The sequence below is a fragment of the Drosophila mojavensis genome, unplaced genomic scaffold (assembly GCF_018153725.1).
Source record: "Drosophila mojavensis isolate 15081-1352.22 unplaced genomic scaffold, ASM1815372v1 contig_231, whole genome shotgun sequence".
Lineage (NCBI taxonomy): Eukaryota > Metazoa > Arthropoda > Insecta > Diptera > Drosophilidae > Drosophila > Drosophila mojavensis.
In genome coordinates this window covers 8,887,546-8,914,174 of record NW_025318772.1, presented here as the reverse complement: position 1 = coordinate 8,914,174, position 26,629 = coordinate 8,887,546, and the positions used below count along the sequence as shown (strand labels likewise).

The 26,629-nt window shown below is 39.8% G+C and overlaps 1 protein-coding gene across 1 annotated transcript in view; it reads left to right on the top strand.

Moving 5' to 3' along the window:
- The first annotated feature begins 3,059 nt into the window (after positions 1–3,059).
- The window catches only part of LOC6575389 (opioid-binding protein/cell adhesion molecule homolog), a 62,746-nt gene continuing 39,176 nt past the window's right edge, over positions 3,060–26,629 (top strand). The window contains exons 1-2 of the mRNA XM_002001365.4: positions 3,060–3,396; positions 19,470–19,909. Coding sequence (XP_002001401.2) covers positions 19,753–19,909 — 157 coding nt within the window. The 5' untranslated portion in view covers positions 3,060–3,396; positions 19,470–19,752. The remainder of the gene's footprint in view (positions 3,397–19,469; positions 19,910–26,629) is intronic.

Genomic DNA, 26,629 nt, shown 5'->3' with positions numbered 1-26,629 from the left:
ATGCTCACTTCTAGTGAGGAGAGTATATTTGTTGGTATATTTCAGTATTTGTCTGTGTAGGTCACCTATAGACTCACACCTATAAATGTATATACATATATAGTCAAGTATCTGTGTCAATCACGTCTCGGCCATATTATAGGATTTCTGGTTTCTGGGTTATGATTGCATTTCTCTTAGTTTGTCTGACTATGTATAGGTAGACTGAAGATCTTCCTATCTCATAGAGATCTCAGAGCAAGGCGTATATAGGTTCGTCTGGATGCGTATTCGTCTCTTAGTCAATCTGTCGATCCTCGCCTAATGAATTGTTTAGTTTCCTATATTCGCTTACATCGTGTGAGTTTATGTTCGTCTCTCTGTATAGTAAACAGTCTATAGCAGTATCAATTCTATTCAATACCAATCATTTACAGTTCTATAGTTACTGAGATTTCATTTCCATAGACTTGTTTCATGGGCTAATCCTTCATATATCCAATCTGTGTGTCCAAAATGATGAAAAGGCAGCACTTTGTTGACGAATTTAAGCAGCTTGATCGTTATTGCTCCTCTACAGAAATAGAGATCGATCTGCTATGTATATAAATGGGTCTATATCAGTGGCGTGTATTGGATAGTCAGTTGCGCCCGCCTCGCACGCTTTACTAGTTGTTTTAATACTATCAGCACTGTTGTCAGCCAGTTCTCTTAAGCCCATGGCCACTCACATTCACTCTCTCTCTCTCTCTCTCTCTCTCTCTCCCTCTAACTCTTACTCTCTCTACCTCCCTCTCTCTTCTGTCGGACTCGCTCGGGGCTGTTGTTGTCAATTGAATTGAATTGTTTTGCCTTTTTGCGCAAATGTGCGGCAATCAGAGCGCGGAGCGTGAAGTGAAGGCATGTTTGTTTGCCGCTTGTTTATTTGTTTGCCTGTTTGTAGTTCTTCTCGCTGTTTGCCCTCAGCCACCCCCACCGGCACCCTCAGCACTCCCCTCCCACCCCGCTGTGACTTCCGGTATGGCCAGTGGCCTACCCATATGCACCTAGTGCCAAGTAAATTGAAATCGACACAAAATCCGACATTGGCCTCCTGCGAGTGCAGCTGCGTGCAACAATAACTTCAACTCACTCGCAAAGATAAGCTCACTGAGGACTCTCTCGAGCTGCTCTTCGTAGCCATGCACGAAACTCTTTAAAGTGCAAAGCTGAGATTTTATATCCGTAATAAACTCTGCTGATTCCTTATGGCATTAAGGCAAAAGTTTACTGTTAATTAAAAGTTCACAATATTTTGTAATTCAAGCATTTACCTCATCATTACACTCGGCTACAAAATATGATTTTTATAGGGAAAGTGTTGATGAGTCGATAGTGAGATCAGTTGTGTGCGTGAGCTTGGAAAGTGGGTTTATTGCAATTAGAAGAAAGTGGAGAGCAGGGAATAGAGGAAATTGAAAAGTAAGCAAAATCTCAGGCTAAAATAGCTTTAATAATACCTTTGAAAGCATTTTATACTATATGAGCATATAATAACGCTTTAATCTGGCCAAGACAGCATAGCTCATATAGTAAGCAAATAATAATAAGTAATATAATATAATAATATATATTAATATAATAATAATAAATAGAAAAACTTACAATAAACTCTCTTCTTCCCTCAGTAGTAGCTGACAAAAGCCAATACACTCTTCTTGCTTCAAGTGAATGGGCATCATAAAGAGCTCGCTCGCTTTTCTATTATCTCTTTCTATGCTTTGAGTTTTTCTATAATGAAACTGTCAAGTTTTGCTTGTTAATCCTTTTATTTTTTAGAGAATAACTGGAATGACATAAGCTAAGCTGACGAATCCTCTTTGTGGCACAGCAAAATTTCAGTGATTTTTTCTCTTAAAGTTGCATTTACTATATGTACTTATATTTAAGCAAATTAACAAGCAAACATGGGCGGGTAGACTCAGTGTAAGGCGTGGGTAGTTATAATGAAAAATGGATAATACGAAAATTAGTCCCGAGTCCATCTTAGCTAGAGCAATGCTCTCCAAAGCAACAGCGAAAACAAAAAGATTGAAAAATATTTAAATTAATTCCATGACAGCTTCGCCCAGGCTATAAACCTATTTACATCTTTGTGTCTCCGTATATGTATATTTATTATTGCTTATAATTTCATTACATATTTTGTCTATTTTGGTTGTTTTTGCATTGCCAGCAAAAATGTGTCGTTCAGTTTTTTAATTATCGACCTTTGGACGCTTCAGCATAATAAAGCGCAGAATGTGAACGTTTCGCTTTTGTTACTCCAGCAACAACAACAACAACAGCTGCAGCAGCATCAGAAGGAGCAGCAGCAGGAGGAGAAACAACAACAACAGCAATGGCAACAAAATGCTGACAAACCGTGCGCTGTCTTGGTGGCAACAGTTGCCTTATCAGGTTGACCCACGACCCAGGGCAGAGCGCGCGCGTGGGCTGAGGGCAGCGCGAATCTGTTTGGTTTTAATTACACGCAACTCTGATCCACGGCGCCTCCTGCTGTATTTTGATACTTCGCCGTGGAAACACGCATGAGCTGGCAGCGCTGGCAGCGCTTCGAGCATGTTGCGAGCGAACATGTTGCGAGCGAGAGCTGCCCCTGCGAACTGAATTGCCGTTGCCTGAGCAGGGGAAATGCAAGACAAGCCAAAGCAGCCAAACTGCTGCCTGAGCAGAGTTTTAATACACCATAATTTTTGCTATAAATGCTATACAAATACAAATGTAATATAATATATAGCAAACAATATAATTTGCATTTAAATAAACAAACTGCGATCGCCTTGCCTTAGCTAGGCATTGCCCCTCTCTTGAACAAGCTTCTGAATGCTTGAATTCGCCGCATGTCCAATTTGCTTGGCGGCGAAGTTTGGCCACATGACAGTTGAGAGCGCAGCCGATGCGTAGCCTTGTCGCGCTCAGCGTCGCGACGAAGCGCACATTTGGCACGACGAACGACTTTGCCTCGGTCGCACACGAAGCTTGGCCGAAAGGCGAACCGAACGAATAACGGTAATCGGCAGCACGCGCTCAGCGCTAAAGTGTTTAGTAGAAAGTGAACTCTTACACAAGGCGGACACAGCGAAACGTGACGCGCGCGTATTCAATATATGAACGGTGCATGCCCAAAAGCAAGCTACAGTTAAAGATACCGTTGCTCTAGCACCCGTTTATGCGTGCGATTGTGCGTGTGTGTGACTGCGGTGCCAGTGCTGCTTACACAGCTGCTAATATGTGGAGTGGAATCAGTCAAGTACTATGAACTTAATTTAATTTGCGAGCTAAACGAATGCATAAATAACTGTGAACTGATAACGGAAAGTGTTTAGAAAGTGCAAGTGTACATCGATACTCCCCCCAGTAGCACCCATAAAAAAGGTAATAAATATTTATATGAGAGGCAAACACTCATAATACATATATTTGTCGATTATTGAAAGTCCTCTTGATTTCTGGCATGTCTCTTGACACTGAATACCACATTAAGGAGTATAAACGTGTACGTGCTAAAGAGGCAAAACAGGCCAACCAGCTAGGCAGCTAGGCAGCCAGGCAGGCTAACTGTCCTTCTGTATGTCTGTCTGACAGCCTACCAGTGTTTACATTTTATATTTTATGAGATAATACCCCCAACACCATAAACAGAAAGAGGCAGCCGAGGCAGAAATGTGCATTCCTTGGCCACATTCACTGTTGCCAAACAAATACAGCAACAATAACTGAGGCAATAAAAAGACGCGAACGTCTTTTGCACTGAGGCTCAGACGCCAACCGCCAGCCGCCAGCCACAAACTTGGCCAACAGACGTTGTAAGGAAACCAATTTTCATTGTTTTGCGTTGGCTTAAGGCGGCGAATTGTGTTTTGTGTTTTTTTGAAGGAGAATTTCCATTCAAGACGCAGAAATTGTTGTGCAAATGCCAAAACAGACAAGAAATAAAACAGAAAAAAAAATAAAATAAAATACTAAGAGAAAGGCCAAAAAGAAAGCTAAACTGTGCAAAGTGCGAATAAACACATGCGTCGACGTGTGAAAAAGCAAATCAAGTCAGACAGAGTCAAGTCAAGTCGGCTATGAACGACATGAAGTTATCCTCTAAATAAAATTAAAGATAGAGAAACAGCTCCTCCAGGGAGCTACCCTCTAAAAGATCAGTTTTATCCGTAAATTCTGTAGTAAGAAAAGTGAATGAGTTGGCTTTAGCCTCGAAAGGAAATGAAGACAGAGATAGTGCTGTTGTAAAAAGTGATCGACGTGGAGATACCCATTACTTCTCGACTATCTAACTATGTGAAACCATCTATATGTAAAATTTATATACTTTTAGCTTAGATATATAGTATTAAAAGACTCCACGCCACATTTTTAGTAAAATAGGTAAATAATTAAATAATTTATAGAGCTGACGATGAATAAAGACATACTGTAGATAAAAACCAAGTGAACAATTTGAGCCTTCCATCTCTTAGAGGCTCCCAGGTCCACGTGTTCATACATAAAGGTACAAAGGCGGACAGCAGGACATACTGATTGACGGATGGACAGGGGTAAATTGACCCCAATCAAGCATCTACGGTTTCGGTCTAAGCTCCTTTTGGTCTACATACATACATTACCGCAAACATTATACCCTTTTCAATGAGGGTTGAGGGTATAAAGAGAAAGGCAAACAGTAGGCGACTATGTCTCAACTTGGATATTGCATGTACTACGACGACTTTTATTCAATTCCAAGATGACGATGGAGACCTCAGGCGAAGGATGTTTGGACGGAAAAATGGCCAAAGGAAATATTTCTGGCTGCTGCCTCTAATAACGCCAACACACATAGAGGGAGCGCAAGAGAGAGAGAGAGAGAGAGAGAGAGAGAGAGAAAAGGAGAGACACACACACAGGGACAATTACCAGAGATAGATATTTCCATTATGTTCTGTGCGGAATTTCGGGAATTTGAGCAAAATGCTTTGAGGAAGCGCACAAAATAATCCTTAATTATTATGAGGAGCAGCGCAAATTTCGCAATGCATTGCATAAATAAGTCGCTGCCAGCTGTTGGCATTAGCATTAATTTGAGCACCCGCTTAGGCGACTCAATTTCGTTTTACGGGCCTAAACCACATTAACGGACCATCGAGGGCCCAGGACTGGAGGACTCACGTTCCGGCGAGCTGTCTGCTTAATGCAATTGATTTGTGTTGACACGTTTTTATTGTTTTACTGCCAGCTAAGAGTCGACTGTCTCCTGCCCAGTTTTAATTCCATTAGCCCATTCTTATATATGCCATAGAGCAGTCTCAATCCCAGGCATTCGTTCGCCTTTGTTTCGCACTGTGTCAGGCCGGGGGAATGTTTCACTGCCACAGAAATTGATTGATAATCAATTGAGAGGATTTTCTTGTGCGTATAGCAGGCGCACGCCAGCTCCTTTGCTCTAGCTGTAGTCCCAGTTATACCCGCTCATGGGTGAGGCAAATTGGAGTTGATTGGTTGTTGTGCAATGTTTGTCCTACAGTTGAGACAATGTATACCAATGTAGTGTTGCGAAACATCTATTAGGAATGTAGGATATTGGAGATACTGTATATTTTTTAGCTTTAAAGCTGCCTTGCGCATCTTTTCTTAGTTACAAATATATATTTCTTGAGCTACCCCAATCCTAGTTGAGCCCTCAACGAGTGTAGGGCAGTCGGTTGCGCCCGACTGAACTGTTCTTACTTGAACTGCCTGCGGTTTGGACTTGCTGCTAACATGATACGCTTTAATCTGGCCAAGACAGCATAAAAAAAAAAAAAAGAAGCGAGAGAGAAAGAAAGCATATTGCAATGGTGCGTATGGGTTGGTCATGCCACAAGTTGTTTTCTGTTCTGGTTGTTGGTTGTTGGGTCTCGGGCTTCGGGCTTCGGGCTTCTCGGTTCGAGCTGCGGGGCTCGGGGTACGGGTTCGAGCTGGGATGTTCCTTCCTGTTGCTCTGCCAGTTTTCTTTCGTGCCGCATTAAGTGCTTTAAGTAATTTATAAACGCCTTTTGCGAGGCACAACACAAAGGCAATAACAACTATATTGGATTGGTTTTTTGTTCTCTCGCCTTATGCTTTTCTTTCTTGGTTCGCTGTTTTTTTTTCTCATCGTCTGCTTAAGCTGCCCTTTACTATCTGCCTTGTAATTGTTGTGGCTTTGTTGTCGGCCGTCAAGAGTTTTATTTGTATATGTGTTAATCTAATGCGATTAGTCAGTTAACTAGCAGCATATCCTCAACCACTAAACATCGACAATTTCGGAAGTAGCACACGAATCGGATTCATTGAAATGTGTGAAGGGTCGGGGTCACTACATACATGAGCACATTCACAGCCTATTATGGGATAGAAAGAGAATTCATCTTCACTTTTAATGTAATGCGTGAGTGAACAGATAACTAACCATAATAGAACAGGCAAAACTTATGGAGAATGGGATTGCTCTTGCCTATTCGGCTGATGCCTCAATCTCTGGAACTGCAAAAGTTAGACAGTTGATTTTTACAACTTTTATTCTTGTTTACCTTACGCAACAAAATTTTATGATTTTTTTTCCCAATATCTCAACATTTTCTCCAATATCGATAATTATCGGTATATTAAATTAGTTTTGTTTGCATGACTTCAACACTATTCGAGTTAGGCATAAATAATTTGGTAAGTAACTTTTGGTCATAAAATCACACTTTGTATTTCAGTTAAACAAATGTCTTATAAATTCTACAGTGTTGATTCTTGGTACATACATTCATTTTAATGTATTATTCATGCGCTAGAAATTTCATTAAGATCTGCCAGACGGATCCCGAGTTCAATCAAGCCTTTGCTCCGCGTGGGAACTTTCGCAGCAGCTGTTCGCAATGACTTTGCTTATGTATATGCATGTAAACAAGAAGCCTTTAGGATGTCTCCTATATCACTCAGACTCGGGTGGGAAGCAATATAAATAGTCAGTCTTGGTGTTTGGTTTTACTACAACTCGGCTGTAGTTGTAATAACATTTTTAATTAAATTTCATGCCGACTTTTGAATGTCTTCGAAATGTTTGTGTGCACGGCCATGATGGGCATTTATCTCTGAGCTATTTTCAAAAGCAGGAAGTCGAAGCAACACAGGAAGGCAAATGTCTGCTGCCAGTGGCAGAAGTAATGTCTTGGCTGCACAGCTACGGACTTGCCTATCATTATTTGTAATATTTATTAAAGCTGAACTGAATATTTAGAGGCTCTGCCTAAAGCAGAATATACAAAAAAAAAAAAAAAAAAAAAGAAAAATAGGAGAAGAAAAGAATAATATGCCTACAAAGCAGAAATGCCTGGCAACTGAGAATGGCATTCGCAGCCTGCCAAAAGGTTCGCAGCTGTTGGCTCAGCTTCTTCTTCTTCTTTTTGTTGGTCTCCTATTTTTGGTAACGCTTAAGAAGGTAACAGCAGCAGCTGGAGAGTTTTCATTTTGAACTTCTTGCCCGAGACAAAACAAGTTATTTACTTGCAAATTGTTGGCTATGAACATTTATAGCCTGTTGCCTAATTTGCTGGCTTATAAGACTGGATATGGCAGGACTTTAAGCCGCTGCTTGCTCTTTAGTCTCAACTTTCAGACACGCTCACACAGTTTTGGGCAATTTTTCAGCATTTTTCGTTTGTCTCACTAATTATGCGTCTTTGCTCTGCTGACAGCTTCTATGCCAGGAATTTTCCATGTTGCGAAACTTTTCGCCTACAACAAATCTTTGTCGGGGGCGGTTTCATCTACCGAAACCAGCTGACGGATTGTCAGACAACTTTTCTACTTCTATACCGTTAGCTGCTCCCACAGACACACACCAACGCATATATATGTATGTATGTAAATCTCTTTCGTATATACATGCAGTTATATTTTATTATAGAAATGTGCTTTCGCACTCTCTTTTGTTGCATACTTCTCGGGTCCATTCAGAAGCTAGCTTTAATTTATGAAATTTCTGTTTTATTCCCGCTTTTGTTGCGGAACTCTATTGTTGTAGGAAATCGTCTCGAAATAGTTCTGTTTGCATTTAGATTATTTTCCCGAAATAAGCCTCAACGAATGCTATTTAACCTTTTTTCCTGTTGCTGCCATTGTGAAGCTGAAAAGGCTCCAAAGGCAAACCAAAACACAAACACAAATGTGCACCTTCATTTCCTTTCAAAGTTTTCTTTTAACTTACATACAAGGATTTTCCTAAGATTTTGCTGTGTTTAAGATTGTGTTTTTCTTCTGTGAACGGCAGCTAATCAAACTGTTCCCTAAGTGGAAATTACTTTAATGTCGACTTAATCATTTGATGCTGAAGTGTGCAGCATTGGGGAGCGTAGTATTTGAATATAATAAGCTTTAGCGTTATAACTTTCCTGAACTTATTGAGAATATGCAAATAGGCTATTAGCTTTTGAGGAATTTAGTGTAATCAAAGGATGAAAATAAGTTGCTTTAACTTGAGTGAGCAAGCAAGATGCAAGATTTCCTGTGAATTAGAGCATACCTCATACTTTCGATTATAATGAATTCCTTAAAATATGAATATTAAATATTAATATTAATATATAGATTAAAATTTTGAGTGCACTTCCATGATATAAAAGGGGCGTGAGAGGCTCCAATTGAGAGTGCCAGAATATGAAAATATCGAAGAATAAAAAAACATGTGTATAGAAATATGTACGCCTTCTTGATTAAGAATCTATTTACAATATGGGCTCTGTCATGACTTTTCTATATGCTACAAGCATTTCTAATTTATGTTTCCTTTGCAATGAGCTCAAAGTCTTCCAATATGAGTTTTACTAAAAGCAATGAGGCTTTCAACAATGCCTTTTGCATCGAGTACCTGAAGAAGATACAGCGCAACATAGACAGGCATAGAGAGCCCATAGAGTAGCAGAGGCATAGCATACATCGGCCCACATTTACATAAGTATCATCATAAGCTGTTATTGGAAATCATCGAGCCAAAACTCAAAACAAGGAAATTTTTCAGGTCATAAACCAAAAATCAAAAGGCAAATTGTGGGCAGCTTAAGCCAGAGACGAGAAATCAAAAATAATTATGTAGAATTAAATGCAATTTGCGCTCAAATGAAAGCTCCTCGAAATAGAGGGAGAGTATGAGTGAAAGAGAGGGAAGAGGCTGTGTATGTAATAAATATTCTTATTATTATCTCTTGGCTGGCAGCCTTGAGCTGAGCTGGGGCTGAGGCTGATTCGTGTGCATTGAGTTGAAATGAAATTAAATTCGACTTAAATTCGAGGCGTGCTAGAAAATTTGTATACAGCGCGCATTATTTATGGGCTTCGTGTGCGTGTCGCATGTGCTGGGAAGGAGCCTTCCAGACCCAGACCCAGACCCAGTCCCGGTTCCCTTTGCCCCTTCCCACTCACGGCTCGAGTGAAGCTAACTCAGTGTCGTAATTATTAATATGCGAAATTAGGGCTTGACGATTCGTTAATTAAACTTCTGTTGCGGGCAATGGCTTTAAAAGTGAGTTCATTAGTTTAGTCGAGTGCGTGTAAGTCAACCCGAATTGAATTTCCTATGACAATTTGCCAAGATACTTATAACAAGTCGGTGTGTGGGGCGAAAACTTCTAATTTCATTAGACCTATCTCTCGCAGCATCCCTCTCCCTCCAACTCACTCTCTCTCTCTCTCTCTCTCTCTCTCTCTGGCTGCCTCTATCTATTTGGCAACGTAACGAAAATCAGCCATCGATGTCGAAACTTTCAACTTGTGGCCATTAGCCGTGCCGGAAGGGCCACACATACAATTTATTTTATCGATGCGGCAATAAAACAAATGGCGCACATACTTCCCGGCCCGGCCATGAAGCGTTCAATAGATAGAGTACAAAGAGTCGACAGAAACTCAGCCAGCCTTTGCTTTGGCACAAAATCAAAAGCAATAGAAGCATTAAGATTTACTGATATAATTTGTACGCACTCAAGCGTCATTAAGGCGGCTAACTGAGTACACAAAGACAGTGTGGCACGAGTGAGAGTATATATAGGTGTATGCGACTAGCAGTTACCCTGTGAGGTAGGCACATACGATTTCCTATCAAAATATTGTCATACCACTTATAGATCCGCTAACTATATATGATAGAGAGATAGCTCAACTTCTAGGATTTCGAAATATGCTCAGTTAACCAAAGTTGATTTCATAGTATGTTATCGATAAATCGTTTGGAAAAGGAACCAATGGAATATTCATCGTATTTTCTAATCAAATAAAAATGATCGAACAGATGGACGGATGAAAAGGGATCGGTAAAATAGACCGATAAGAGTAGTTAATATCGGTTGTATATCGATAAATGGAGTAGGATAACCAACGAGTGAAGTTCGCCCCTAAGACTGAAGGGCAGTCACATAAGAACGGAGGATATAAAAGAGATAGAAAGGGGGAAAAGAAGGACAGACCGATAAGACTAGTTCATATCGGTTTTTTATCGATAAGTTTGATCGAATTTAAGTTGTGAGTAGAGTAGGAAAAGTATTGGACGGAGTTACCCTTTAAGTTCGAGGGCTCGTCACATAATGAACAACGGATAGGAAAAGGAAAATGAAAGGATAGACCGGCAAGTAAACTTCACATGGATGCAGCCAGGCCTACTTTCCAAAGTTGGCCGCAAAACCCATATACCCCCTACACACCCGCTGTTATTATGAAGTATATAAACAGTCGGTTGAAATGTATATTAGTAAAAGTTTTTCCCACATCGCGCCACAAATAGCACAATGTATTCGATGAAAAAAGAAACTTATAATTGAATATTAAGACACTTTGGCGTTTAATGCGGTAATTATAGTTAATAGCAGCAAGGAAGTCAACATTGTTTGCAAAGAGGAAGACAAGGAAAAAACCCAACGACAAGCAACATGGCCGCCAAACACTGAGCCAAAGTCTATGGAATGGCCAAGAAACAGCCACCCAGCCAGTCAACCAACCAGTCAGCCATGCATTGTGAGCGGCACAAGGGTCCTACGAGGAGGAGGCGACGTGTCTGGTGCCTGACCCCAGCGGGCAAAGCATTTAGCTAACGCCTAAGCAGCAAAGCAAGCAACAGCTTTTGTGTCACACATACACTCACGCACGAGCACACACACACGCACGCACACACAAGCACACACGGAGGGAAAGTTTATGAAAACTACCATAACAAAAGAGAGAGCCAAAGGAGAACAGGAAAAGCGTTTAACAAGTGCTGCTGACAACCAGTACAAAGTCTTGCAGAAAGTTGCCACGTTTTAGCCGGGCCAAGTGAATTCATCACGTTGCATGCGAGTTGAGAGTTGTTTGCCTAAGCGAGATAGCCGCAGGGCTACTCCTGAGTGAGTCCTTAACACACGCCCCATTCAGAGCAACGGCGATTGAAATTTCAATTAATTAACTCGCAGCAAGTGAACGAATTCATAGGAGACGCATTAGATTCGTTGCCTTGTTCAATATTTTTATGCTCGTTGCGGCAATCGTCGAAGAGAGATTCGAAATTAGATACAAATTGTATATATATCAAGGGGAAGATTTACAACTTTTCCAAAATAAACATTGCTGTATTACAAGTAAAAACTTGTGATGGGAGACAAAAGTGTATTATAGAAATAATATAGATTATAGAAAAATAAATATAATATTGTAGTTACTGATATAGTCATATCATAATAATGAAACATAACATTCATAGAGACAATGGGAATAAAATATATATTCTGTATCCATGTCCGACTTTTATATAAATCTCCACTATTCCCATGAGATTTAGTGGAATCTATCAGTTTCAGTTTTTTTTTTTTTTATAAACTGCAGCCTTTCAAGTCATAATATGAATATTACATCTTTATTCCACAACTATTTATTTTTTTTATTTTTATATATTATATAGACAATTTAAAATATTCTAATAATAACAGTATGAAAAGAATCGGAAAAAATACATACAAAATTTAAGCTCATGTTGAATTCAATGAATCAGTATTCGGTATTACATGGATTTATCCTGAAACCATACATAATACACTTTTGCGCTCATAGAAGCTCAGATTTAGTTAGTGTTTGTCCTCTCGAAGACTATAGTAAAAGTATTTGTGGGCGTGGCAAGTCAAGACGCTGCTGGTTCCAAGTTTTAAAGCAAAAAGCCATTGAGCCTTAATTGCTGTGAAATTCATCGAGCACGATTTCAAGGCTTAGGTGAATCTTTTCGCTTGCCCAGTCCCCCTCGTCCGTTCGCCCTCCCCTCCGCCCGTCACTCACATGCTGTCTATTGATATGTAAAGCCAATCTGACAAGCCGATCTACAAGTTGTTCGTCAAGCTAAACAGTTTCTCTGCCAACACAATTTGTCAAGTGTCATTGTGTGTCGTGCACTTTGAGCTGGAGCTGTCGCTGTGGCTGTAAACAAAAGGTGAGCATTGTCTAACTGTCTGGGCGTGACACCTACCTAGCCCCTACCTGAGGGCTACCCCACTCGCTCGCTCACTCGTTCGTTCGCTGCCTCCGCCCGCACTCGATTTGCGCTGTCAGGCGTGACAGGTGCGCGGTTATTGTGCAGCCCATGTAAATTACAGTCCCCGGGCCATTTCTTGCTATTGGCTATTTGTAAGGAATCGTCGAGGAACTTCTTCACACACTGCTACCTGAGGACAGCGCCTGTCTGTGTGTCACTGAAAATTAATGAGTTGAATAGAATAATTACATTGTCTGGCCCGACCTGGCATTCGCCTATCCAACTCCATCTGATGGGGCTTTATATGTTAGCTAGCCAATCAACAGTTGCTGTTGTTGTTGTTGTTGTTGCTGTTGAGGTCAAGGCTTTTGATAAACAATTAATTAACTCAGCTCTCGGCTTTTGTATTTTTATCCAGAACTCATTAAATATGGAAATTCTTGGTTTAATTAATTCATTCAAACGGAACGGGTTGAAAGAGACGAGAAAGAATCATTAAAGTATGTGGAGAGAAATCACAATGATGAGTTGACAAAAAGAGAAAAAAAGGACATAAGAAAACATGTTCATTTATAAGATATATGCTAATCTTAATATTTCGTTTATACTGTTTTTAATATATTTCATTTATCCATAAATTTAGTTTTTCAATAATTGAAGTTCAGTCTGTACCTACTATATCTATGGCTATATAATAATTGTTTTCTTTATCCTACATTTTATATTCTGATTATTTCTATTGTTCAATTAGCTTTAAATAGAGAATATTGGTTTTTATTGAAAATATTTGAAGCTTGCTAAACAAAGAATTTTTATGCTCTGGCATAAATTTAACTTATTTGATTCGATTGCTGTTTTTTATATACTGCATTTTTTTTTTTAATTTTTTTTTTTTAGGTTTTTGTTTTTATTGGATTTATGGCTTTCAATTGGCATTTTCCTTTTTTTATTGCATGTCATTCAGTAACTTTTTTTTTACCAGTTGCCGAGGTCAGCAGGTTGTCAAATGGCTAAAGCAATTTAGAATCTGGAATTTAACCGAGTTACGTTTATGTTTAAATGCCATTTGATCCCACAAAATATTTAAATATAACTGTTACACAGATTGCAAATATGTAATACTTCACTCAAATATTTGTAAAAATTCACAATCGATAAACGTTCGAAACACTCTTACTCTAGGGGTAGCATCACTTGCGTATGAAGAAAGACTTTTTAAAGTACTCTAAGCGCATTTGAAATTAGATTATTCTTATGATAAGATATTTTTTCTTAAAATATCTTACAGCCGAGTTTGTTGGACTTACTTTGCGTTTTTGTCACATCAAAGACAAAGCCTCTGTTGACTTTACAGAACAACTGCTCTAACTCCTTCTGGCTGCCCTTTTCCTGCTGTGCTATCCTATTCTTTCACCAGAGATACATTTCGCTGGTAAATCAAGATTTCTTAGAAATTTCAAAAAAGGCTTGAAGAGCTTTGTTAGTACTTTCAGCATTTGCAGGGCTTTCTTTGGAAAATGGATTTGTTTGTTTAGGAATTTTGGCATTCTTAGATAGAAATACCTCATAAATAGAATTTTCCCTGATTTCTGAATAACTCAATAAGTTTATCTGACAGAATTATTGAGTTAGCAGTAATGATTTAGTGTTTTTCATGCTTACTATTATTCTACAGGAAGTAAGACTGAAGCAGTGGAGCATATAATACACGTTCACGGTTCAAAAACAGTTTAATGATTTATAAGTCACATGAATTCGTTCAATTTCTAGTCATGGATTGATTCTCTTGGAATCTCTTGCATCTCCTTGCATATAAAAAGCAGTGCAAAAGCTTTCAAGTAAAATGTTTACCATAAACCTGCTTACGTCTATGTTGACTCCTCTTCAGCATAGCCGTAATGAGACAAACCTCAAAGCCAAAGCAGCAACCGCAATGGATGAGAATAAAGGTTAATTGATTTGGACGTAGAAGAGAAAGCTCTGATCTCTGGATACTACGCACCTAGTGTGCAATATAAATCAGTTAGGTAAAGTCAAAGGCTGTTCCAGTTAACTATATCAAGCTATTATTTTGCCAAGCCACAAAGGGCTCTCTAGCTTGAGTCATTCACTTTATAGAAATCTTTAATAAATATGCAGCATATCGCATAGCTCAGCAAATTTCATGTGTGTGCGTGTGTGTGTGTGTGTGTGTGTGTGTGCGTTGCTTGGCTAGAAAAGTTTACAGACTGAGTACTCAAAGCTGAAGTATGCGAAAGGCATCTCTCCTCCCCTCTCGCTCTCCCACTCTCCCTCTCACTCTCTCTTACTAACTGTCAGCTCGATGGCATCTCTCTATGGCATATGGCGACAGCGGCAGATAACCTTTTGAGCCAGCCAAATACTTGAGAAACTGTTGCACTGTGCAGCTTGTGCACATTCGTTTGGAAAATTTTAATAATCTTCTATCAGTTCTTTTCTATTGGAAAGTTCGTAGACTCGCCCAGAGATATTAGGCCCGTCAGAGTTGCACGCATTTGTCGCCGCATGTGTGTCCCAGCGCTGCTTGACTCGCTGAACTTGCGGCGCGAACTTTGAACTTTTAACCTCAGCCAGCGGGAGATAAAAGGCATTTGGAATCGTTTCGATATCACATTCTCCCCGCCCCCCGCACGGGGTCCTTCGCTCGCAGCTCGAATTTGTTGCGTTGCTAATGCATGCATAGGCTGCTGCACAGCTGAGGAGCAGAAACCTGCTCAACGTGACTGCAGCCGAGCATGAAATGAGCTCTGCTGTGCTTATTTATTGTCTTTACCAGACTGAGCCAACGAGCTGCTGCTAATTACGCTCGCTCGTGTCTGCGAAGGACGAGTATATTGGTGGGGATCAATGGATGAATTAGATGTCGGGGCTTACTGTGTGAGGGGAAGCAAAAGCAGCTGAAATGCGTATAAAGCCATGTCTGATATGGTGGGTGTGGTTAAGCGGGTGTAGATATATAGGGAATTGATAAATAGGTGGAAATTTGCATTGGGATATTCAATATATTCATATGCTCAAGAATATCCAGCCCAGAGAGTCGACTCTTGGAATTTGATGCGCATACATAGTCAAGTCTGACAAGGTAGACATACTCAAGGGATCATAGACTGGGACTTCAAAGTCTACCTATAAATAAAATCGTGTCTGGTAATGTATTCATAGCTCTTGATTAAGCTTAAGTAATTGTACTTGATCTAGAGGGTAGTATAGACTTCTATATTCTATTACTATAAAAAATTTAAGTAATGCGACAATTTTTGAGTTAGAGATCGAAGAAAATAACTTAATTTGTACTTATTATATGCAGTGTTTAAATGCATTTATAAAACAAACAAGTTTTTCAATATAAAACTGCAATATTTAACTAGAAATATATTGCAGAATATATATATATATATATAGCAGAATGCTAAGGCAGATTGAGCAAGGAAAAGTCTGGAATAAATAATGAAATATTTACTTTGCTCAATTTCAGTTTGGAATATTTAGTCCAATCGAACATCAAATGCAGTTTACAGATTGCTTAAAGCAAATAATTTTGGTGATTTATTCGAGCATAAAATATTGATAATTTCTGTTGCTATATCAACTGAACAGTACTGTACTTTCTACATCAAATTTAATTTGCTTTGATAACTGTTGTGTAAAGAGAAAATATGTGAGCAGAGTTGGAGCTGTATAAGCTTTTAAAACTGAGCGTGGATGTCGATAAAGATCAAAATATGTTAATCTGCCCTGCTTAACAGAGCTCAGCATATTAATAATTATAAGAGTTTTAATATAGTTAGTTATTATGTTGAAATATAGTTAAAATAAATTTAGACAAACCCATTACCTCTTGTACAGTTTTATAGCTACAGTTGAGTATTTCTGTAAATGGATAAAAAACTAATATTGTTAAGTCTGTAGTCAGTTGGAAACGCAAACGAGTATGCTGCAGTCGGTGTCCCAGCAGAGTGCAAGAGACAGATTAGAGCTCAGCTGCTTAAATCGAATCTGAGTCGGGCTCTGGCGAATATAGCAAATAGCTGTTCCAATTTACTCAGTGACTTTTTTTTGTTTTGTGTGTGTTGTGTGGGGGAATGAGATAGTGGTGGGAGTGGCGGGGGCTAGAACTTGTTTGCCATTTGTTTGTCTAGTTTACAATGCAATTAACCCATTTTAAAGTTTTGGTTGTCGGCCACAGCAAACTGACTGACAAAAGACTTGGCTTTTGCCTTCCGCCTGTTTCTGTTTCGCCTTTATTCACGTCCCACTGGGGCTCATCCTGTGTCAGCGTCTGCTGGCAGAAAATCAGTTTAACCAGCAAAAACTAATTGCGCAGGCAACTTGTAGCTCGCAATTATACCGCAAAGTGCAATTTATATGCTGGCCAAAAGGACCGAGCCAACGAACGAACGGAACTTGGCCAAAAGCGAAAGTCACCAAAAAGTTAACGTTAGCTGGCAAATGACTTGAACGAAAATTCTAAAGCCAACTGCAATCGCACGTAAAATGTTAATGCGAAGCACTTCAAGATGATGTGACGGGCAGATGAGGCTATTCAACTCTAGGATGGACAGTGGATATAAATCAGTTGATCTCAGCGGCGGCCATAGAGGCGACATAGCATTTCAACTAAATTTCGTAAGGCAGAAAATCAAAGTCAGGATCTTAGCCTGAGCAATAAGTCCAGCGAGTGCCCTGTGAGGCTGTGTCATAAATTAAAGCTAAAGGAAAATTACGCGCACAGCATGTGGCCATAGATGAATGTATGTAGTATATAACGGCAGGAGTAGGGAAGTTGTAAATGCTCGACTACGGGATACCTGTAGGAGAGAGAGATTACAGTAACCCAACTCTAAACATTAATATTTATCGATACAATAAAAGTGCCTTGAGATATCGAAAGAAAATCCAAGATCTATCTAGCGTAAAGTATACAGGAAGAATTGTTTCAAAATTGAAGTCTCTAGCTTTTATAGTTCTCGAGATCTACGCATACGGAACCACAGTCTTAAGAACGATTTCTTAATGAAAGACAGTGAAAGACTCTTGAATAGAATGAGAATGAGTATCGACCAAACCAATATACCCCATTTTACCCATTCACATAGGTGTAGTAAAGGGTATATAAGTCTGTAGGCCATGCAACCATAAAACTGATAGCCTTGGCCAACAGCAACGTGGCCTAATGCTGAACCGTCTAAGATGACAATGGCCAATGGACAATGGATGCTGGCTATTTGTAGAGTCTCCCGCTGCGTTGCCTCTTTATATGGCAGACTGGACGGTTTTGTTTATGACTCTTTAGCACCACGTGATAAAAGCTTTTTCGGCCAGCAGAAGACCGAGTCCTGACATATAAAAGCTTCCAACTTCCTGCTGACCTCCGTTCCTATAAAATACCTTACATCATTTTGAGTAATTACATGGCTAGCACAGATACAGACATATACATATACGAATGTGTGTGTGTGTGTGTGTGTGTGTGTGTGTGTATGGCAGCACCTCGCTTCAGAGCTGTGCAACGTACGAAATAGATACAAATATTTTATTGCTCCTCCAGGACATGGAGCGGGGCAGCAACGAGAGAGAACCTTGCGCCGCCTCTGGCTATCCATGGCAATAATGAATACGATAGATAATTATATACATGACGTACTCTTAAACACAAGCGCAGTGACTTTAATGGGTTTGCCAACTGCAAGGGGCCCGGCCCCGTCATAGACCGTACACTGTGGACTGTTGCCTCTAGACTGTTTTGTTCCTTCGACTCTATCGGCTCTGCTCGGCACGGACTAATCTAAATTTATAACTTTATTTTTTATGAGCAGTCGCGTCTCGCCCGCAGCTCTCAGCTCAAGTTCCCCAAAAAAAGAAGCGAATTTTATAGCTTTAAAGCAATTGTTATACCCTGTACTCATAGAAAATGGATAAATGGGGTATAATGGGTTTGTGCAAACGCTATAGCCACTGATGGAAAAGGGCGATATCAGTGAGCAAGCATTTACCATATATATATGTGGGATGCATTGATATAGCTATGTTGGCATGCCACTATATAGCTCTGTTCGTGAGGTATTTTTTATCTCGAGAAATACAAGAGCTGGAGAGTAAAGATTTGAGACATGAGTATAGTTAAATGCTATAGGTATGTACCGAAAATTTCATTAAGATTGTACGGCTAGATCCAAAGTTCAATCAGTCTACTATACATACCTTTACTTTACATACCTAACGCTGTCTCCTTAACATTGCTTGTGTAATGTGTGTGTGAGAAGAAAACTTTGTATGTGTGGACCAGCTTCTCATTGTACTCACACACACACAGGTAGACATTTCGGACAGGGTATCTTCAGGTCAGGCACATGCTGCAAGCGCACTCTTAGTTGCTTTCGTCGTTTACTTTTTTCGAGTCTCTGTTGTTTTTTGCCCTGCTCGAAAGTGATAATGAAATAATTTGAACTTTTTTGTTTGCTTATTTTTCTTGGGCTTACCCACAGCCAAGGGTCACACATGCAGTGGCCAGCTTTTGGTCCTGCTGCTTGCCCATTACAAAAGGCAAACTCATTAAATTATGTAAAACTTTGTCTTTAAATATGACAGCAGAGCAGAGTAGAGCTGGGCAGAGCTGGGCGGACCCTGGTAGGGGTCGTGTGTGCATACATGAGTATGTCCTTAAGAGCAATTCGTTATTTGACTATGAGCTTTACTGTTAAAGTTTCGTTTACTTTGACCCTCATCCCCGTTAGGCTTTTTACATCCCCCAATATGGGCTGCACATGCTTCTTAAGTTCTAAGTTCTCTTTAAGTTTGCACTCCAGGGATTATTAAAAAACCAGCCTTTGCTGCGTAAATAAGCCCGCTCGATAAACGTGATGAGATTCTTGGGCAATATATATTTCATATGTATATAAATTTATATGTTTTCAATTAATAAGCATGTATATATGTCGTCTATTTTCAGATAATTTCAAGACTTTTTGAATCTAAAATTGTGAACATAAAGAACCATTTCCCATAGACAAATTAAGTTGAGTGAAAAAATTATGTGAGGACTTTAAAAAATCAGAGAGAAGAGAGCAGCCAGAGCACAGCGCAAGAGAATTTTAAAAACCATATCAATTACAGTTGACACAACGCGAGACCACTTCAAGCAATTACAACCAAAGGCAGCGACTGCGACTGCGACTGCGACTGCGACAGCGACTGCGTCTGCGTATGCGTTTAGCACTGGCAAAGGCAAAACAATGAGAATCATTTTACGTAGCATACGTCGCGGGAATTTAGCGACTTCCTCAACGAGCCGACGCCCCCGCAAAATGAATTGTTCCATTTTGATTGTAATTAGCCTGGCATGGTTGCTACACGCGCATTGCTATGCCGATGCTGCCATTTCGAATCGAGGTAAGCAGACACAAACGTGCCATCTCCCTAACTCTCTCTCTCTCTCTCCCACACCTACTCTCCCTCTCGCTCACTCTACCCCTGCGTTGGTTGAACAAAAGCTGCTCCATGCCACTAAAAGCATGAGTGGCCGCTGGCATTTTAGGTGAAGTTAGGCAACTGGAAGTGATGCCAGCCCCGTGCCAGAGCTTATGCATTTAACGTGTACAAGTTCATATATATAAATATAAATACTTTTTTTTATATTCATGTTTCAACAACACTGCATCAACTATACCCTGTAAATTTGTGCAATGAAAAGGAGAAATTAGAAGTTGCACAACTTAGTAAATAATAAGCTGTATATCATTTAAATTTTCTTTTAACATAAGATCAGCTTATATCAATTGAGCTATGTATATTAGTATATATATATTTTTTTAAATCAAATTATATAGTTCTTCCTCTTTTTGTGAAAACTTTTAAGTCTTTCATGCAACAATCTCGTTCGTTTGCCTATGCAATTTGCTTTCTCTGGTGCGCATTTCAAAATTTTAATTTCCTGATTTCAATGTGTAATTTCCTTGGCTTGAAAGCTTTCGCTTATAGCTATTCAATTTAAGTTCATTTAAAAATATGTGCTAAATTTCTTTGCATTTGTGAAATCAATATTAATATCAACAAATTTATAAAATAAAACGAGAGCTTCACTGTTGACCTTTAATTAACCATCGCTCTAAGACAGACCATCTAGCTAAGACAGTGAGTGAGACGAGAGAGAGAGCGAGAGGGAGAATATGAGATAAGGATATTGATATTATATGTATATATTTATATGCTATTATTTAATTTATATTTAATTTAATTTATATAAGAGTTCATTCATATGAGGTTACAGGGCAAGCCTCTTATACGATTTTATATTATATCTATGTTCCTTAATAATTCCTTGTATATGAATGTGAAATTCAATATATGGAATATCTCATAGTGTCTATATCTATAAAACTTTAAATATTCATTTATATAAATATACAATACTAAGATAACATATCGTTATTTTAGAGTCCTTCAAATCTGAAGAACGATAATAAGAAATGTAATTTATATAAAATTGACTTTGATATATCGGATTCTTAAAATATTTATATACAGCCGCTTCTTAAGTAAAATGCCGGGTATATCATAGTTTGGTATATTTCGAAACAAGTTTACAATTTCGCATAATTTACACATAATGTTTTCTAATTATAAAAATTTTTGTAATCTACATTAGTTTATGTATTAACTTGTAACTGCTTCTATTTAAACACCAAACACTAATCCCACCTACCGGGTATTTCACAGTCCATCATTGAGAAGTTCACCACGTTTTTTTCCGCTCGAGCCACATTCGGGCCAGGCTAGTTGCATTTATGTTTCTGCATAATAGAAAATGCGCGAGCACGCATTTCGTGGAGCTATCGTGAGCATATTTAAATGCTAACTAAATCCGTGTGGCGTGGCCCTTGAGCACGTTGCCCTAATCGCTGGCAAACCGCTCTGAACCGAACCGCAGTGGCTGAGCTGAGTAAGCGTGAAAAAACATTAAAACTTCGCTTAAGCGCACACAATGCAAAGCTCTGGCCGAAAAATGGCGTTAAGGAAAGGCGAGCAGAAATTTAAAAATCTCTGATGAAACCTAACAAATGTTTCAACAAATTTGCCTGCCAGCTGCGAAAGGGAACAGCTGCCAAAATGCGATGAACTTTCAATTTGAAAGTTTATAACGGCACCAGAGCCTGTGGACGTGGACCAGACGCAGACAGAGCATCCGGTCCGGTCCGGCCCGGCCCGGCCGGGCCTGCCAGTCGCAAAATTGCGAATTCTTGAAACTACGCCGGGATGGGAAATGCTGGTTACATTGCGCAAATAGTTTGGCTTATCTTGGCCGCAAGTTTATCTTGGGCGACGACTTTGCTTTTCTTCTATTAGGCAATGGAAAACACAAAATAAATTGAAAGTTCAGGTGTGCGACTTTAAGCATTAAATCTGGCCGCCCAGTCCACCCGCCCACCAGCCCACCTGACTTTGGCTATAAAAACAAATTCACATGCCAGGGCCATATTTTTTGCCTTAGCAACTTCTACAAAAACCGACCGACCAATCGATAAATTTAAGAGCCCAACATTTGTCTCCATTATCGCTGAAATCCAAGGCGAACGCGCGTAAAACAAAACAAGTAAAGGCCATGCTAGACGATGGGGCCTAACTGATTGCGTAATACTCGTTAGCACATCTAGCATACGTGGATCTATTTTTAAAACTCTTGAATGCATCTAGAGGGCAGCTGAACTGTGAGACTCTTCCCAAGCTCTTAAGACATGCTTCCAATCTATACTATAAACCTATTATGCCTCGCTTATCATAAAAATTCCAAATGCCCATCTTCTTTGGTGTCTAAGCTGCTGTCCATTTGCCACGCCCCCAGCTGTTATATTTCAATATCCAATATTCAATTTTAAGCCAATCTATTTATTCTCTAAAACTTTCAATTTTTACCCCGAAAACCTATATACCCCGCCTCACTCCTCGAGCGAGTATCACACACGAAAAAAGAGAGAAATATGTGAAAACTGCGAAGCGCATAAAAGGACCATCGATGCGTGGAGCAGCCTGGAATTGCCAACGTTGGTTTTTTTTGCTGTTTCGTCAACCTGTAGGCGGGAGGCGTGTCCGTAACAATGGCACTGAAAAGGCGTGTACGCTGCGACGAAAAAAAAAAGCAAAGAAAAAACACCAAAACACACAACAATAATAGACGTACACAGAGAGATGAAGAGGGAGGGAAAACAAGTGAACAGCAGCAGCAGCAGCAGCAGTAGCTGTAAAGGTATATCACAGGTGGAAATGTGCTTTTGTCACTGATCATAAATTTTTGAGCTAGCTGCGTGAGCGTGAGAGTCGCGCCCATTGCGAAAGTTCTCTATTGTTCTTGAGTGTAAAGGACAAGGCAATAAAACGTAGCTATTGACAACGTCAAATATATATATATATGTATGTGTGTGTGTGTGTGTATAGAGTGGGGGCACTCGCTCGAACTTCCGCTGCAAATTGGCGGCATGGCCTCCATTGCGTAGTTGGATTGCTCATCGAGCAGCCAAACAGCATTAGCTGAAAAGTCCTTAGCATCTATGAGATTTGTGCCACACATTCGTGGACCTGACCCATTTTCGCAGTCAGGTTTCGCAGCAGTCGCAGCAGAGAAGCACTTAGCACACATCAGCTGACAATAGTTTATACTGTTGTGTTATTGCAAATAATAGTGAATTGCATCACACGTAGAGCTGCCTGAGGAAGAAGACTCCTCCACTCTCTGTCTCTCTCGCTCTCTCTTTTACCCTTCCGCCTGGTGGGCCCGCCCCTTTGATAGTTTTGTTTGGCATTTTAAGTGATTTCACTTAAATTTTCATAACAAAACATGAAGAGTGCGTGCTCGGGCGCTCGTGTATGCTGAGCACGATGTACAGCAACACTGCCCGAGATTGGATGAGCGAGTGAGTCGAGGTGAGAGGATGAACCTCTACAGGCATGTTCTAGCTGTCATACACACTTGTATATGTATACATCTATTTTGTATGCCCTTTGTGAAATGAGTGAAGTGGGTATGCACTGAATGCAAGAGGCTAGAAGAACAGCAGAATGAGTTATGATGCTGCATAATAGAATTCACACATCTCGAAAACTGCAGTAGCTACTGGCTTGAAATTTGATGTATATCTGCTTATACACTAAACGCATGGCAATTATAAATTATTCTTTTAATATGTAAACGGAATCTTGTAATATTCATAAATAATAGAAAATTTGAGCTGATTTTGCAGTGTACCTTGAAAACTATATAAGCTAGCGCTCTCTAAAAATATATATAGACTTCTGTGATCTGTGCACAGTTAGGCAATATTTCCATTTCCATTCAGATCCATTAGACATTCTAGGTCAAAGTGAGTAAGATCAAATTAAAGTTTCGAGAGCACAGCCTATTTGTCTCTTATATATCTACCCTGAAAATATAATCAACTTTCCTTCTCCATAAACAGAGCTAACTCAGCCTATATCCATATATCCATATGTATAGCAATTAGCAGTCGGAATCTCTCATAATATCTAAAGATGCTGATATAGGAGATAGAAAAACCTTCACAGGGTATTTGCTATTCGTTCACTATGGCCTCGCAGTATTCTTGTTTGTACAGATTTTTCTGCAGTTTTTTTACGCTGCGAAACCGCATTTTATATGTTTTGCTTTTGTAAAATTTTTTCATAAATTTAGTTTTTTGCCATACGCACGCCCCTGCAACACACATTCCAGGCACACACACACACACACACACATACACATTCATGAGAAACATGTTAGCATAGCAACGAGCGCATAGTCCATATAAATACATATATAGAGATTCAGATCCAGCGAGCAGGGAGCAGGCAAACTGCATGACATGTTGTACGTGTTTATATGCAGTTGCCTTGCCTGCCTTCTGTTGCTGTTGCTGTCGCAGTTGCTGTGGCTGTCGCTGTCGCTGTTGCTGTCGCTGTCGCTGCCAACGTCGGCGTCGACGTCGACGCCTGCTTGCCATCTGTTCGCGCGCTCATCCGTCCAAATGCTGGGCTACGCCCCGCTGTGGTTGTAGTATTATATTTGCGAATCCCTTTGGGTATGTTGGCAGCAATAAATTTTCATCAGTCCTACAACTCTGGCTCTCTTTCTCTTCCTCATCCTCATCCTCATCCTCTTTCTCTTCCTCTTTCTCTTCCTCTTGCTCCAGCTGCCGCTGCTGTTGCAGCTATTTTTCCTACTTCACGCCAACCGCGCCTCCATCACCATTAACTAACAAACAACAACAACAGACAACGCCCAGCACTTGGGCTGTTGACTAGGCCGGTTCCAGCTCTGTAGATGTAGCTGTAGCTGTAGCTGGAGCTGGGCAACAAATCTCTGGCTCAGCTGGCATGTTCTGTTGCGGCTTTTCACGAATGCGATTTGATTGTTTGTCATATTTTTACGAAATCGTTTCTATTACTGCCCTCGTGCCTGGTGGCAGTTCCAGGGATTTGGCTTCTTGTGTCCTGTGCGCGATAGCGAAATAAATCTGATTGATTTCGAATTAATAGTAGGCTATATAAATTTCGAACGGTGCCAGCTGTGTGGGTGTCTTTTCTTATAGAACTAGAGAGATACATAGGTATTGATGTACATATATCTGTGAAGGTGATTCACAAAGCAAACTAAATTTATTTCAAATTGAAATTTAGCTCAAGTTCTTCAACTCAACGATTAATTGGTTGAGTGGGTGTGTAGATCGTCTTCTGACGGTCTGTGGACATAATTATTCAAAATCATAGCACAGTAAATACCCTGTATATAGCTGTATGTAGAGTGTAACAGGTAGAAGCGGGACTGTCCAAATCCAGAATTCTTAAACTTTATCCCTGGACTTGTCTTTTTGCCTGTTTCACTATATAAGTATATCCATATTGTATACTAGTTTTTTTTTTTACTCATCTGTCTGTCCGTCTACCTGAGCAGTGTATTTGACCTCATCCACCTTATAGTCAAGCTAGTCTTTGAGAGCTCGTGTTTTCTTAGTAACTAATCGATAAATGACATATATTATGATATCGATAAATATCGATATACACCAAACATAGCATATCTCGCATGATCGTAGATTAGGACTGAAGTATCTAAATCAAATACATTGATATTGAGATTCCCTAAAGTACAAACCAGAGAAACACTCTACTTCTGATTCCAATTTTCCCTAAATACTGAAATCAGTTGATATCCAAACACATTTTCACTTAACCTTAGCTAATATATTTAAAGAAATCAATGCTGCACTCGGGTATTTCAAAGTCGTGCACATCCGTCTATAGCAACATTTTTCCTTTCAAGTCACCTTTTGAAGCACGTTCACGACTCATTTCCCTTCCATTCAATGAGCTAAGCTGTCTCAGGGCCAAGCTCCTTTGTAGCGACGAGCACAAAGAGAGCGAAATGTTTCGGCACTGCAGTGAGTACTCTGCATGCCTCGTTAGTTGGTACCTAAAAATATGCTACAGAAAATACAAAGAGATTTTTTATAAAATTCCGTCTGAGGCAAAAATCAATGGCAATTGGCAATTGCCGAAAGCACATGGAAAATCTCTGCAGTTTTCTGGCATTTAACTTCGCCTTGGCGCTGCTGAAGTCATTATCACGGTAATAATTAGCAACAGCTGCAGAGTTACAGTTACGTTTACGCTTACATTCTTGAAATGCAAATGCAAATGGCTGTGTAATGACGACAGCACGAAAGCGTTTTTATTGCCTTTTGGCGATAGTCGCAACTGTTGCAGCAACTGTTCAAACCGTTGAGAGTGGGTGAGGGAGAGTGAGAGGGAGAGGTAGAGGGGTAGGGGGAGGCAGGAGTTGTTGGCAATTGTCTTGCAGGCGGACTGCAGCGTGAGCTAATTAACACGCCCATTGAAAGTAATATGCTGATAGCAATACAATACATTCAAGTGCGATAGATGCAGGTGGAGAGACGAAGCAGCTAAACGAACTGTGGATAGGTGAGGAGCTATAGATAGAGCAGCAGCAGGAGCTGGAGAGCAGATTGATAAAAGCTTGAGCTGGCAATATTAAAAATTGAAGTTGCTAAATTTTGTGATAAGAAATTTAAAAAGAAAATTCGAGCGGTAATGCTCTGAAATATA